Below are 15,907 nucleotides of genomic sequence, written 5' to 3' on the forward strand. Positions count from 1 at the left end.
TACCGGTACCTGCTATCTTGTTTATTTTCTCATTTGAATGCATGTTTTCTTCTACTATATGGCTTTCGTTCTTTGCCAATTCCATGATGGAGGCAAGTTTCACTACATCTTGAAACGATGAAGCAGATCTTTCTTGTAATAATTTTGTTCGTATGTCTGAATTGCTAATACCTCTTATAAACTGCATGCGTAGTAATGTGTTTGCAATTTATTTCCCACAATTATTACAGTTGAAGTCACAGTCTGAAGATAACTTTTGAAGCTCAACGGAATATATTTTTACGGTTTCTTCAGATTCTTGTTTTCTTGTCATAAATTTGTGTTGTAAGGCCCAAGTACTAGGTTTAGGGTCAACATAATCAGCCAAAAGACTTACTAATTCAGCATATGTTTTATTCAAAGGACTTTCAGGAGCGCACAAATCATACAGCTTCTGATGTAAATGTGGCGTTAAGGCATGTAGCATTGTATACAATCTACACACATGATCCTTTGGTTCCAATTCTTGGCTATGTAGATTAAGGAACGCGGCAGCGTTCCGCCCCGCCAAGTCCCCCAGCGGTACACAGCTGCTGCAGTGTATATATACATGACGTGACAAAGTGGCTTTTTTACTCGTCTATAGCTCTGAAGAAACAAAAGCTATCAAAATAGTTATTCGTCTAATGGATAGGGGCACTCATTCTCAACAAAATAAAATAAAAGAATTTAAAAAACGGTTGTGTTTGAGCCAAGAAAAACTAGTTTGAAAATTCACAAATTTTCCGTGTTCTCCTTCTTCTCCTTAAATGTTGACGGACCTACAGCCCAAACCACTGGCTCAATTTTAATGTTTTTTATGTTGTTTGAAAGCCCTTAACGTGTAGATGTGCCTTTTGAGGGTCTCAAGTCGGTGCGTTGACCCATAAACCCTTGGCAAGCCATCAGAGTACGATTTTTGCCCATTTAAATAACATGGGATTAAAATCAAAACAAAAGAAGGACCAGCTGCGATTAAATTTCAATTAATTTAAATGTTGGAGAAATTCATAGGAACAGCTGAAAAATTATTTTAAAACTTTTATAAAGTATTTTTTCAGGTATACCGAATGATTTGAACTACTTACTATATAAAATTACTTAGAGCAGTGATATTCCCCGATACTTTCCATTGAAAAATGTAGTGTACAGATGGTACACTGGTACAGCAGCTCGTCATTTTTAACAGTTTAATACTACTTATCAAAACATATGAAACCTAGGAACTTGAAACTTAGTACTAGTACTAAGGTTTGTTTTATGTTTGATACACTAAATCAAAATAAAACAATCGGGAAAATCACTTTACGTATGTTAAACAAGCAATTAAAAAGTGTTATGTAAATTTAGGATAAATGAGTTTTTCAATCTTTGTTTTGCCTTATGCTATTTCTAACACACCTAATCTGTTTGATTAAATTTTTACTTCTCTAATAAGGGCTCAATTTACACTAGTCTTTAGATATACGGGTTTAATTATCAGAACACTTATGTAACACCAACGCATTTTATGTTGTTCAAGATGACCATTAATGAAATTTGAAACTGAGTTTAAGCCCAGGGGGTTTTAAATAGTAATTTTGGTACGTGTGTCAAAAAGTTTTTAATCGGTTTAAAGCAGATAAGACCAAAAATTTAGAATTTAGTTCTACACAAACAATATTATTGAAATTAAATGAGATGTAGTTGTGCCGTGGTCTATAGGCCTATATCAGAGAAAAGAGGATTTTTATTTTAACTGTTAATTTTCTACAAAAATAAATAAAATCTAACAAAAAACCACTAAGTGGTAACACTTTCCCCGCCAAGTCAGCAATCCAAAAAAGATAATAAATCATTACCTTTCCGCCAAGAAAAACAATGCAATGTATGTAAGTTTGGGAGCTTGGCGGCAGACTTTTGCTCGATCACTTTAAAAAATACCATAAAACTAGTTTCATTGAGCAAGTATCTCTCCCATTAGTACATTGCTAGGTGAGAGCTTATTTTACAAAATTTGACCTTATTTGTGCCGCATTTCATAAAATCATAATAGTGATGGTTTTATATTTACTGATTACCTCAAAATTATTACACTTAGTTGGACTAATTAATTAGAGAAGTTGATTTGTGAAATTATCCACGAACGTAACTTTAATGAAAAATAAAACCAAGCAAAAGTCTGCCACCAAGTTGCCAAACTTACATACATTACATTATTTTTCTTGGCGGAAAAGTAATGATTTATTATCTTTTTTGGATTGCTGACTTGGCGGGGAAAGTGTTACCACTTAGTGGTTTTTTGTTAGATATAGAAATATCTCAAATCGACGAATGAAGTTCTTGAATGATTCATTTTCCTGATATGGTGTGAAAATCATTGAGGAAGTAGTGGATCGACGTTGTGGAGAAGACACATTTGATGTACTAGGCACAGTATTTTGAATGTTCACATGTAGTTCTGCAAGCTGTCTGTCCCATACGTTTATGTAACTCATCCATTACCTTGTAATATTTGTCCTCCATTTCTACTCTGTAATCTATTTCTTTCTCAATTTCAACTTCTTCAGTTTTCTCTTCTATTAATTGTTGTACAGAATTAAATCTTTCCCAATACTCTTCAATTGTTGTTATCCTGGTTTTCATTACTTCTTTTGACATGTTTTGTAGGTTTGCTAGCCATCTTTCAGCCTTAGACAACTGACCCTTCACTACTACTCTAATCTTCTTTAAATCAGTCAAACTTTCAGTGTTACTTAGGTCACTCATATTAAAAAATAAATTGTAATAAATAGAATGTAAAAAACATTAAAAACTGGTTTTCCTCGTCGCCAAACTGTTACATATTAAATAAAAGATGTGTAAAATAAAATAGGTGTATTCTGAAATGAATCCTAAATAACAATGATTGTAAACAAAAACAAAGTTAACTTATTAAACATAACATATGGTATTTTACTAAACATACAGTATGTTAGAAAAGACACATCAAAAGTATTTTTGTTCGGTTATTAGTAACGTAGAAAATTAAAAAAATTGTAAATTTAAAATTTCCATGTTATTCATATGGAGAATATTGTCAAATGTTGTAGTTTGCTTGTTTATGGATACAATTTGATCAAACTTGGCAAATGTATTTATTTTGTACTAAGCTATCAATATTTTTCTAAAAAACACACTTTATTAGTTTCCTTGTAGCAGCAAACTTAGGTACTCGTTAAACCTAATGTTATTAATGTATTAATGTTTTTTAATTGAAAATCAATTCAGACACATGGAAATTCGCTTAGTCGGCAGGTTTGCTGCGGCGGGGGTATTTTAATATCTTATATAATGTATTTTCTTTATCTCGGTAAATCTACATTATAAAAAGTGCAAATAAGTTGTGCAAACTACAACTTGCTACTACTTACATACGTTCATACTAGGGGTGTGAAATGGGCTCAATTTGTGAGTCTAGCCTTAGAAGATCAATCATTAAGTCAGAAAAAAGAGCTGAGCTTTTATTCTTGTGGTACTATCACGATTGTAGAAAGTTTGTGTGAAAATTACAGATCAAAAATGCACTAAATCTCTGCATTGCAATAAATAATCATAATTCAGTATCGCAGGAGTCGATGATAGTATCCTCTATGACCGTGAGAAATTTTAAGATTAGTCACGATGTCACCACAATTGCTGGAGACAAACAAGATAATGCCGCGATCTCACAGATTATTGTCATGATAAAATTTTAATAAATGCTCTTGAAACCAAATATGATTACCAAGCAAACACTGTTTTTTTACTTGTAAATATATCAAACATGCTTTAAATTGGCTTAAACAGTAAAAAAGGTTTTTTTTTAATTGTAAACAATCAATTTCGTACTATTTACTTAACACTTAAGGCATGTTTTAAAGGTACAGTGGTTTCCTGATATTTGAATTCTAAGAATGAAAAATTTTAAAATTAAAGTGAGCATGTTAGCTATTTAGGATTGCACACCTCTAAAAATTACTCCAAGTTTGGAATTAGAATCAACTCAACTGCTGAACCAAATAGGACAAAAAATTCGTTGAAATTAATAAAAGACCTGATGTAAAATAAAAATAAAAACTCCAAATTAAAATATATTTATTCATAATATTAAATTGGCTTGCCCTCGCCAAGTTTACAAAACTTGTTGACAAGGTTAAATTTATTCTAAAGTAACAAACAAATTTTGAAGTATTTTTCTAATCTTTATTTTTTTTAAGTAAAAAAATTATATAATTAATAGTTCTAAGGCGGTTTTTGGCAGGCATTTATTTTAAATCTAAGTAAGTTTATCTGGCAGAAGACTTAAGAAATAGTAAAGAAATTAGCTCATAACCAACGGCTTTTAACGGTCTTTGGTTTTCCTGGCAGAGTCTGTCAGCAATGTCAGCCTGACAGAAATAAACCAAAGTTAATTCTGTTTGTTGGTTGAACATAACCTCTCAAACGTGTTTTCACAAAGTAGAGTAAATAAAATTACTAGAAAAGTTCACTATTCCCCTTTTCCTAAAAAGATTGTATTTATGCTCTATGTATAAGAGTGAAAATTTTGAAACGTACGTTTTCAGGAAATGCACTCAAGAATTTTTTGTTCCGTTTTTTGAAACTTTTTTTTGAATTTTTTATTTCATTAACATTTGAAGTTTCATAAAATGTCCATGGTAATGCAATATCTTTGGTGATTTTTTTGCTAATAGCGCATCTTTGATGGAAAAACACAAAATTTTGTCACAACCATCACGGACATAAAAATGATAATTAAAAATAGTTAATATTATTTGTATAACTATGTTTTGCTAAAAATTAGTTTACTTTTAGGGCCATTATACAATAAACAGCTCACTAAGCTTTTGGTATATTCGGTCTTTCTAGAAAAAAATAAAAAAACTCAAAAAATTGAAAACACCCCCGCCGCAGCAAACCTGCAGACTAAGCGAATTTCAACTTGTCTGATCACATTTTTAAATAAGACATATTTATTCCCAATTTTAATAACATTAGAATTAACGAGTGCGTAGGTTTGCTGCTACGGGGAAGGTAAAAAGTGTTTTTTGACCATACGTCAATAGTATAGGATGAAATAAATCAATTTGCCAAACTTTATCAACATATATCCATAAACAAGTAAACTACAACAGTTTTCATTTCCTCCATAAGAATAACATGGGAATTTTATATTATGATTTTTTTAAATTTTCTCAGTGACTGTTAGGCATAAAACAGCGCTTCAATATACTCAATTATTTATTTTTTTAAGCTCTACAAAATGGTTTGGAAAGAAATTGCAAATTTTTTTTGTTTTTAGGGTCAAAAATGAGAAAAAACCCCCATAAACCCCTGTTTCCATGGTCCAATTATGCTGGTTCGCAAACTCGTTCGAATAAACGTAGGTTTACAGGTTTGAACCAAATTTCATCAAAATCGGATCATTTTATCTCGAGTTATCGCGCTAACGGACATATATATATATCAAAACGAAAAAGGAAATCAGTCCCGGGTCTTACCATTAGACCTACGGTAATAGCTTATTCCCTATTTGGAAAATTTGCTAAAAGCCAATAAAATCTTTTTTAAGTTTGTATAACTCCGAAAAAAACTTACCTGAGACCTGAAAAATCGTTATGTTTTTATAGAGGTGTGCTTCTTTTGTGTATAAAACATTGAAATATGATGATATTTTAATTTTTGAAATTTATATGATAGAAATCATAAACGTGATGGTCAGGGACAAGCGGTACGGTCGGGAATTGTCTGGAATAAACTAAATCTTTCCAAACAATCCTTCAATTATACTGTTAGCTATAATAAAAATATGTGTTTCAATTGAACTAAACTGTTCAATTTACAATGATATTTAAGTTATTATCACGACCAAACACAGTATAATCCATAAGGCTGGATTGGTCGTGAAAAAAACCCGCGATGGTCGTGAAACTTTGGTCGTGACATTACGTGTTATTTGGCTCTGTTCTGGCGGTAGCCCTGCACCTCATGTTTGAGGATACAAAGTGGACTTCTAGGTTAATCTAGCAATTGAAATATCTTATAAACAAAAATGAACACCATGTCTACTTCATCAAATGACTACGTACGGTCATGAACACACCAAAATTACAAAAACAAAAACACAATCTTGCCTTTATTAATCTGGTAATTCCTCCTTTCACCTCGAAACGACCGGCACTACAATCCTGACGTACACCCCGAAATAGTCTCTAAAACCAACTGACTCCATTGACGCCAGGCTTGCCACTGTCGTGTTCCAAAGTTGCAAATTTTTCCCTAAGGGTCGTGACAGACCTATTTAGTCATGGTAGTCAGATTACAATGAAAACAAAATTATCATATGCTCCTTTTTCGTAAGTTTAATAACTATTGATGTAATAAAAATATGACGTTATATATTTCGGCATGAATAATTATTCTAAAAACAGCATGAAAGTTGCAAAATTTACCCTAGGGACACGTGACGGTCGTGAGTTTTGAGACTTTAAAAATACGAAAAAAATACCTAGAACCTATTTAAAGCCAAACAATTGTGTGTAACATGCTGCCCCCGTCCCAAAAAAATATTAAAACACTTAATGATAAACTACATATTCAGTATCTACGAAGTAAAAGGCCAGGGAAATAAAAACGTACGTTTCAAAATTTTCACTCATAAGCTTCCAATCCAACAATCAGAAAAGTTCATCAGAAATCCAGAAATCATAAATCCAGTTTGGCTCTGACTACCAACAGTAAAAGGCAATGATAGTTTCACTGTATTTTATTGCAGATAGAGAAGGAGTGTCCACATGGACCAGACTTTCAGTGTGTCTGTAAAGTGACGCGAAATGTAGAAATGCCTTTCCATTTCTACTACATGGTAGAAGTGGATTGTTCTGGACAAGGGTTGACTGAATTACCGAAGGAACTACCTCCTAACACATACTTCCTTGACATCAGCAACAATAATGTATGTTTTAGGATTATTCCTTTACTTTAAGTGGTTTTCCATTACTGCCTGACAGATTTTTTTTTAAAATATAAATTTAACATTCAATTCATATTAAACATATTACTTATGATGCTGATACAAGATACAAAACTAAGTATGGAAACAATTGTAATTTTGACCCTTGGAAATTTGGGTCAAATTTTTCTTGGCATAATTGATGTGTCAAATCAAATAAAATAAAACGAAACTTTATTGTCAACAAGAACGTTTGTACATACAGGTGACATTGTCAAATCTTTCTATCTATATATTAATAGGCAAGCATGTTTCTTTAAAACCTTTTTTCTCAGCTCGTGTGCATCGCAGGGAATATCTAAGCATACTGTTAGAAAGATATTTTCCTGTAGATGTGCAGAATCCCTTTCCAAATTAAAATAGGCTCAAAAATAAGCACAAAAAATGAATTTGAAATTTAAAAAATTAACATGGGCTTTATGGGTTGCCATGCTGGTGACGAAATAACAACGAAATATAAACAGAAAATCAAAACAAATGAAAGAATTGAAATTCAAATCACATGTTTTTACAGTGTGGGTTGAAAATAGAGAAGCCTCTACCTTTGACTTTCAATTAGACATTCCATACCCATTTTAAAGTTGTCACCGGTCTTAATTAAATTCGTCGTAGTTGATGTGAGCCACCAACAGATTGCGCTGATCTAAATTACTAATTTCTGTAGAACAAACAATGTTTTTTACCAAGTAAACTTTTGTAATGGCTTATTATATTATGAGCTACAGCAACTGTTATGACCCATCCACTTTGTCAGCAACAGAAAATAAGGTAGAAATTAGAATTTTAGACACGCGTTCTGTATGGCTCGTACAATTACAATGTTTTTATAATAAAAAAATTAGGACAGCTCGTCCAAATAGATGGGTTGTCTACTTCAGTATCCAATGGTCAATGCGTGTTTTTGGTCGAGTTTTCAACCACTGGTCGACCACTAGTTATTATAAATACATAGTTGGTCAATCTTACATTCTCTAGTTAAAAGTGAAAGGCCGACTTTGATTTCAAAAGTATTTTCAATAAATATTCATTAAATAGTTTAATTAATTCATTAATAATTAGTGATTATTTCAAAAATGTTGACAAATTCTTTTTAAATGTCATTGTATTGGCTATATTTTTCAAACCTACTGGTAACTTATTGTATAACTTTTGTGTCATGTCGTCATTAACTAGGAAAACAGGCATGAAAGTAGAATGATTATGTAATGAAATGCAATTGTCGTGATCCAGATAACTAGCTTGGACTATGTAGCCACCAACCCCAGCTATGCGAACATCCTGCATTTGGTTGCAGATAACAACCGTATTGAATCCATCACAGAATTGGAAGGCACTACATTCATTGACCGCTTCTTTCGTTTGAGTTTACGAAATAACAGGATTAAAATGGTGAGTAGCCTAACTTATTTTTTATATGAATAAAAAAAAAATAAAAATATTGGAAATGTTTTAAAATCTATATATTAAATTTGTAAGCCAAAATGCTTTGCGTCAAAATTGTGGGCGACTGGGAAGTCGGAGAACGACGAGAGAGGGCTCAAATTAAAGGTCACGATCCCGTGACGGCGGGAAAAATAGTGAAATTCCCAAAATGTTAACACAAAATTAGATATAACGTCAAATGTTCTCCATAAGAATAGCATTAAAAGCCATTTACTGCTGATTTGTGTTTACTTTAATACAGCTGATCGTGATTTATCATTAAGGCAGTAAGCAATATTACATTTGGATTTCTCATTTGCCAGTCAATTCTGCAATGTACTGCCATAGACTAAGCAACACAAGTAGACTCCTCATCCCATTGTAAATTTTGAAGCTTGTTTTTTGTGTCTAGTTCATGTACGTCCACACTGATCGCTGGGGTAGACAAAATTTTGTTTCTATTATTTTAGGGTTATTTTCATGATTTGTGCTTTACTATTTGGTTATATAACTAGGAGACCAGTTCTTGTTTATGATTAAATCGTTTTATTTAGTTAAATTATGTTTTAAATGACTGAAATAACAAGAAAAAAATTGTAAACAAAACATAACCTCTACAGTTGGACGTACAGAACAAACAATAAAATTAGCTTCAGCTGTTCCATAAGGATGACAAATCTACTTAGGGAGTATGATTTATCTATGGTACTGCATACTATATAAAACCATGGATAACGTTACCTATAATAGTTATGACTTTTAGTTACGTATTAGAAAGTTGAAATAAATTATTTTACTGTGAAACCTTTCAAATTCGTGTATTTTAAGCGTATAATAAGTAGTAGAATCATGGGAGTTAGCTCAAATCAAAGAATTGAACTTAGAATAACTGAATAAACTTTCTAATTTAAAGGTCATTGTTGTGTTGAAGGAATATTTAACATGAAATAACCACATTGACTAAATAATTAACGATTCAAGATTAAATGGAGAAGTTCTGCTTTGTTTTAAACATATCTACAAGTTGTATACAAGAAATTAAGTTACCTTAATTCTGTCCAAGTAATCCTTAAGCTGTCATTTGTGCGACCGGTTTCGATGTCTATGGCATCATTGTCAAGCTGGACGTAAAATCGCTCCTAGGAGGTCGTCATGAGTCTTGGAAAACACTTAACACATAACACGTACACAAACAAAAAAAAGATAAAATGCATGGCCACACAACTAATTTACAACACGGCGGCGGATACAGGGTTAGGACTGACGCCGTGTCTTCCTCTCCCCACCTTCCCCCTTGAGTTATCAGCTGTTGATAATATTTCGTCGATGTTTAAGATTGTCTCATAAACTATGTTGGATTCAAATGAGGATTTATCATTTAGGATGTATTGGGGGTGTTTTTTGCCGGCATTGTAAATTTCATATTCCTCAATAGTATCTAATAATCTTCCTCTTCCTTTATAGGATCGTAGGACTTCTAGATTGGTGTTGATATCTGTGTAGTAATGGTTGTTATTAATCAAATGTTCAGCAAATGCCGAGTTAGGTTGGTTAACAGATGGTTTCGAGAGATGTTCTTTAAAACGGGTTTTAAATGGGTGTGAAGTCTGACCAATATAAAAGCTTGGACAACCGTCACAATTCAGTTTGTATACACCTGAATTTTCTGTTTGATCAGCACGGTTTGTTTTCTTATCTTTTAATACTGATGAAAGTTTATTCGAAGTTTTAAATGAAACGATAACTTGGTTTTTAGACATTTCTCTGCTTAATGTATGGTTTAGATAGCTGCCAAATTCAGTAGAAACGTATTTTGGTCTGTCTAAGGTTGTTTTCATGCGGCTATTTTTGTTCTTATGTTTCAAGATTAATTTGTCGATGATATTGCTCCTTAGAGTTAAACCTCTGAAGTGATTCAAATTATTTATAAAAAATAACGTCAACAAAAGCAAGCAAAGACAAACAACAAATTCTTTTACACAAAATATATGGTGTATGTATAGGGATATCTATTCTGACCCATAGATAATATAATACCTTTGACTATTAATACAACAACTTCTGTATCTAATAGTCAATGATAATACTTACAATAATTTGTTTTACATTTGAGCGCTTTAGGGACTTATGTCCCTACAAGCCACTAGTCTATATATTAATTACGTAAGGAATTCCACTCTAGAAAACAATTTGGATATAAAGATGAAATAGGTTCGTACGGGTATTTGTTCATTAAGTACTATGATAAGTTCCAATAGGCGGAAAACAATATTGTTTAGAGGAGATTTTCACAGGTACTGCCTGTTGTTTCAAGCAAAAAAAGGTTAAAATAATATAGCCTAGCATGCATGGTAGTAAAGGTAGCACCTATTAATAACAGTAAAACCTTAGTAAATTTCCGTTTCTTAAAACTAACCAAAAATATGCATGTTGTGATAGGTTTCGATAACTAGGTAATGGAACCCTAACCAGTCGCAAAATATTTAGTAATCGGGCGTTAATTAGGCTCATTTTATATAGAATATGTAAAGTCAATCGCACCTTTAGGTGGATTACCACCACATATACTTACACTAGGCTTATAGTAGTTTCTTTAATGTTGATCAGAAACAAATTTAGGGTTAAGTTCTGTCAATGGGATGCCTTTACTTTACACTAATTTTGTTAAACCTTTACAAAATTAACATAAACATAGAAATAATAACTGGGTCGGGGTGCTAATGTAGCGGTTTTGACCAAGAACTAAGCTTATCTCAACACACCTTTTTTTGCCTTTTCATATTTGTCAAAGACAATTTCCAATATTTCAATCAGGGAAGCCTTTTTATCATTATTAACCAAAAGACCAAAGCTACCTTAGTAAGCCACTATTTATTCTCAAACACGTTTGCTGCCTTTAGCAGAGTTAAACCTATGGAGGCATTCAAATTATTTATTGAAAATGACATCAACAAAAGCAAACAAAGACAAACAACAATCTGTTTTTTACATCCAAAAGATACCTATGTTGTACTGGGATATCTATCCTGGCACATGGATAATTTGATACTGAGTTTGTTTAAATTTTACAATAATTTGTTTTTACTTGAGCTTTTTAGGGACTTATGTAACTGCAAGCCACTAGCAGTATATTTAATTTCCAAGTGATTGATTATGCTTATGAGTACCAGTTAGGTGCAATTAAACCATACAATCCACCAGAATAATACACCACTTAACTTACACCTGATCTATGACTAATTATATAGACCAAAATATAACAGGTGTCTGATGAAAAAGCTTCATGAAAACCAAACTAGGTGCATATAAAAAATATCCTTGCAGCGGCAAACCTGCAGACTAAGCGAATTTCCATTTACCTGGTTTTACCTGGTTTTAGCGAATTTCACTATAGGGAAGTAGCTATTACCATAGGTAGCTATTACTCAGACGCCAAAAACACCATTCTTTCAAATGTTTATCTATGTATATATTTATTTATACGTCCGTGAACGTAATAACTTGAGTAATTTTTGTCCGATTTTGATTAAATTGGTTGAAAGGTGTAAAGCGGGATAAACTTGAATGAGTTTGCGAACCAGCATGATCGAACCATATAGGGTAAAAAAATGGGTTTTCTCATTTTTGACCCCCAAAACAAAAAATTTCCCAATTTCTCTTATAAAACAAATAATTTAGTATTTTAAGGTGTTTTTGTACGGTTATTGGTAAGGGAGAAAATTTAAAAAAAAACTGTAAATGTAAAAACTATGTTATTTTTATATGGAGAATATTGTAAAATGTTGTAGTTTGCTTGTTTATGGATATATTTTGATTAAACTTAGGCAAATTTTGATTTATTTTCATGCTTAATGTATGAAATCACATGTTAACCCTTCCCGGACGGGCGAAATCATGACATAGGACGGGAAAAATTAGACGAAAAAATAAAAATAAATTTTTCATATTTGTGTTTTGTTATACAAGTATACATAAAAGAAACACAGTGGAACACATCATACTGTCAAAATAATTTTTTTTATCGTTTTTAACCATGCGAATATATCCGCTACCTGTTCTCGGATGAGTAGAAATGCAGCGGATATATCCGCCACCCGTCTTTGAAGATATGACCATGACAATGTTAGGCAATAAATAAAGAACAATATGTAAACAATATATAGAGACAACGTAATGTTGAGCGCAAAACGTAGAGGGGGGGAGCGTAGGAGTGGTGGTAGGTGCGTGGGGGGGGGGTGAGGCGCAGGAGAGGGGTTAGCGCGGTAGAGAGGGGGGAGTGTGGGGGAGAGCGCAGTCATGGAAAGAGCAGGATAGTGGCGCCTTGGTTCCGCGAAACATCTGGTTACTGCTCAAGCACCTGCCCGTCTGTCTGAAAAGAAGGCGGATATAACCGCTTCCCGTCCGGAGCATCAAAAAAGATATGCGGATATATCCGTCACCCGTCCTTTATCACCAGAGACTTATGCGGATATATCCGTCACCCGTCCGGGAAGGGTTAAAATACTTTGTTTACAGTTGTTTGTTTTTCTTTGGATTTGGAATTAAAAATGGATTTTTATGATTGTGTTTGATTCTGAATTTACTTATTTCTTACATATTTAACAATGCCCATGTTGATAGATACACATGGCTGTAAAGTAACACATTTTAAAAGAATCACAACACACATTGTACATATTGTATTTCAGAATTACTGTCTTATAATTGATTCTATCTATTTTGGAATATAAACTGACTAACTAAATATGGTAATACATTTGAAAATTTAAATACCCCTGCTTCAGCAAACCTGCAGACTAAATACAGACTAATTTCAATGTGTCTAGTTGGATTCTCACTAATATCTATACATACTGTAATACATTAAGATATTTCTCTGTAACCTTCCCTTTTCACCCATCTTACTTAACCGATTATCATGATTGAGGTGTCGTTTTAAAGCTTATGATCTACCAGAAAGACGAAAGAAGTAACTAAAAAGGTAATTTCCTTAAGGGCTTCACCCCCCTTGCGTTTAATATATTTTTAGAGTCCGCTTTCAAAGAATCAGTGATTCTGACCAACTTTTTTATAACAGTTTAAATGTGAACTGTAATTTAACAGCTGGTCCTTCAGTTCAATGTTTTACAAGTCAGATTGTAAACAAAAGACAAAATTGTATTAAAGTTGTATTATTCGTTTGCCTCTATCAAGCTTTGAACCCAATTAAAATGTGCAGTTTGTGCAAATGTCCCCTCGTATTTCCTTAAAATTGTCTGATTTATTCCCTAAAGTAACGTTAATGAGTACGACATAGGTTTGCTGCTACATGGAAGTTAATAAAGTTAATTTTTATTGACATGTTGAAAGCCTAGTATGAAATAAGTAATTTTGCAAAATTTGATCAAAATATAAAAAATATATCCATAAACAATAAAACTGCAAGAGTTTATTCCCCATAATAATAACATAGGAATTTATTTAGTGTGGTTGAAAAGTCCTGGAACAGTGTAATATAATTTTTACCAATATAGATCAAGTAATGAGATTTGGTATATCAATAATAGCCATTAATGTCTACTCTTTTAAGCTACTATCACTTTTTATCCCTTAAGAGAGGGACAGCCCATGAGGAGTCAGACTAAATTCTTAAATAGCAGCATAGGTCGAGTTTGATATCAAATTAAAGGTCTCCATTAGTGAAATACAACACTACAAACCCGAACTCAAACAGACAATGGAGTAAAAAATGACAGCTGTTCAAAGATTTCTTAAATCTGCCAATCTTTGAACGACTGGCTGATAACAAATCTTGTTCATAACTGTTTTAATACACAATGATATTACAAAAGATCAAAGAAAATCAATGATTATATTTCAATATTATGTGTTAGTTATACCATAGTCAATGGTTATACTTGATCAAATGATTAATAGGCCAGTAAAATTGGTTAAAAAAATGGCTGTGCCTGGAAATAATTCTCGGAAAGCTGAAAATCGTTTTAATCCTTTTGTTTTGTATAAAAGTAAAATGATTTGAAGTTTGTCCCATTTTTCCAGGTGAGCTTCTGACCTGGGACCACAAAAACCTTGAAATTTAGGGTTATTTTTTAGTTTTTACTAAAACGTCAAAGAACCGTCCAGCCTACAGAAAAACACATAAGAAAGGAATTGTAGAGCATAAAATTCCGCATGCATTGAGTATATGGTGATGAATATCGAACCAATATTAAGCAATTTATAGTAATTCAAATAAAGTTATTTTATTAGGAATTATTATACATTGCATATTTTAAATTTAGATTTATTCTAGAAGATAGATTCCAAGTACATTATTATTTACAAGGTAATCAAAACGAACTACAAATACCCTCGCCGTAGCAAACCTGCAGACTAAATGATTTTCCATTTACCTGGCTGGATTTATACTAAAATATTCCCTAAAAATTGTCAGATTTATTTCCTATTTAATTAACATTAATTTTAGTGAGTCCTTAGGTTTGCTGCAACAGGAAAGATATTGAGATGTGTTTTTATTGCAATGTAGATAGCTTAGTATTAAATAAACAACATTTCCAAATTTTGTTTAAATATATATTCATAAACAAGCAAACTTCAACAGTTTATTTATTCTCCATAAGAATAACATGGGAATTTAATTTATAATTTTTAAATTATCCCCGTAACTGTTGGGCATACAACAACGCTTCAATATAGAAATAAATTATTTATTTGTTTAAGCTCTACAAAATGCAAATCGCAGCGCTGGAACAGAGAACTTTAAAAACATGCATCTTACATTTGACTCTGTTCTTCCGATAAGTGAAACCACTTTTACGCCCCTTTGGCACACTTACATGAGATATTGTTACGAAGGTCTGGTGGTGCAGCTTCAACATTTGTTAGTATTTGGAAGTATCCCATGCTTAGATGACTTCCAGCCCCAATCAGTAAGCAATTTCAGCCACCAAATGCATGTAGAAACAGGATATTGCTTTTAAAGGTCGAAGAATATTTGAATTTCACTGGGGAATGAAACGTATTGCTGGACTTCCCTTTCCCCGGGTTTCAAGAGGTGAAGTATATATAGTGGCTGATTTGGGAACAAATGCAGTTAAGAGCACACGGAGGTCAATATCTTCCGCCACGATTATAACACGTTCTGACTGCTGAACTAGTTAGATGGCTTGCATGACGATAGTAGTACCTGCATCCTCAGCAGCTTGCTTCAATCTTTGAGTATTCATGGTTATGAGATTGCGTTTATTACCTTCATTTGCAAGAAAGTGTTCTTATTGCAAGGTGAGGGATATTGTTTCATCAAACTTGACACTGGCTGCAATGTATTTACTCCTTCGGTGGAATCCTATGGAGAAACCAATGAAGACTCAATTCAAACACGGGATAAACTTGAATAAGTTCACGAACCAACATAATCGTACTATGGGAGCGGAGGTTTATGGGGTAAAAAAAATT

At 32.7% G+C, this 15,907-nt stretch overlaps 1 protein-coding gene across 2 annotated transcripts in view; it reads left to right on the forward strand.

Annotated features, from left to right (window-relative positions):
* LOC129001177 (protein halfway) overlaps positions 1–15,907 on the forward strand; it is a 145,130-nt gene that overhangs the window by 91,654 nt on the left and 37,569 nt on the right. For both annotated transcript variants that reach the window (XM_054428426.1, XM_054428500.1), the window contains 2 exons: positions 6,794–6,973; positions 8,261–8,419. In XM_054428426.1, the coding sequence (XP_054284401.1) occupies positions 6,794–6,973; positions 8,261–8,419 (339 nt within the window). The remainder of the gene's footprint in view (positions 1–6,793; positions 6,974–8,260; positions 8,420–15,907) is intronic.

This window comes from Macrosteles quadrilineatus, unplaced genomic scaffold (genome assembly GCF_028750875.1).
Source record: "Macrosteles quadrilineatus isolate MER2022 unplaced genomic scaffold, UCM_ALF_1.0 Scaffold_1__1_contigs__length_201487025, whole genome shotgun sequence".
Taxonomy (NCBI): Eukaryota; Metazoa; Arthropoda; class Insecta; order Hemiptera; family Cicadellidae; genus Macrosteles; species Macrosteles quadrilineatus.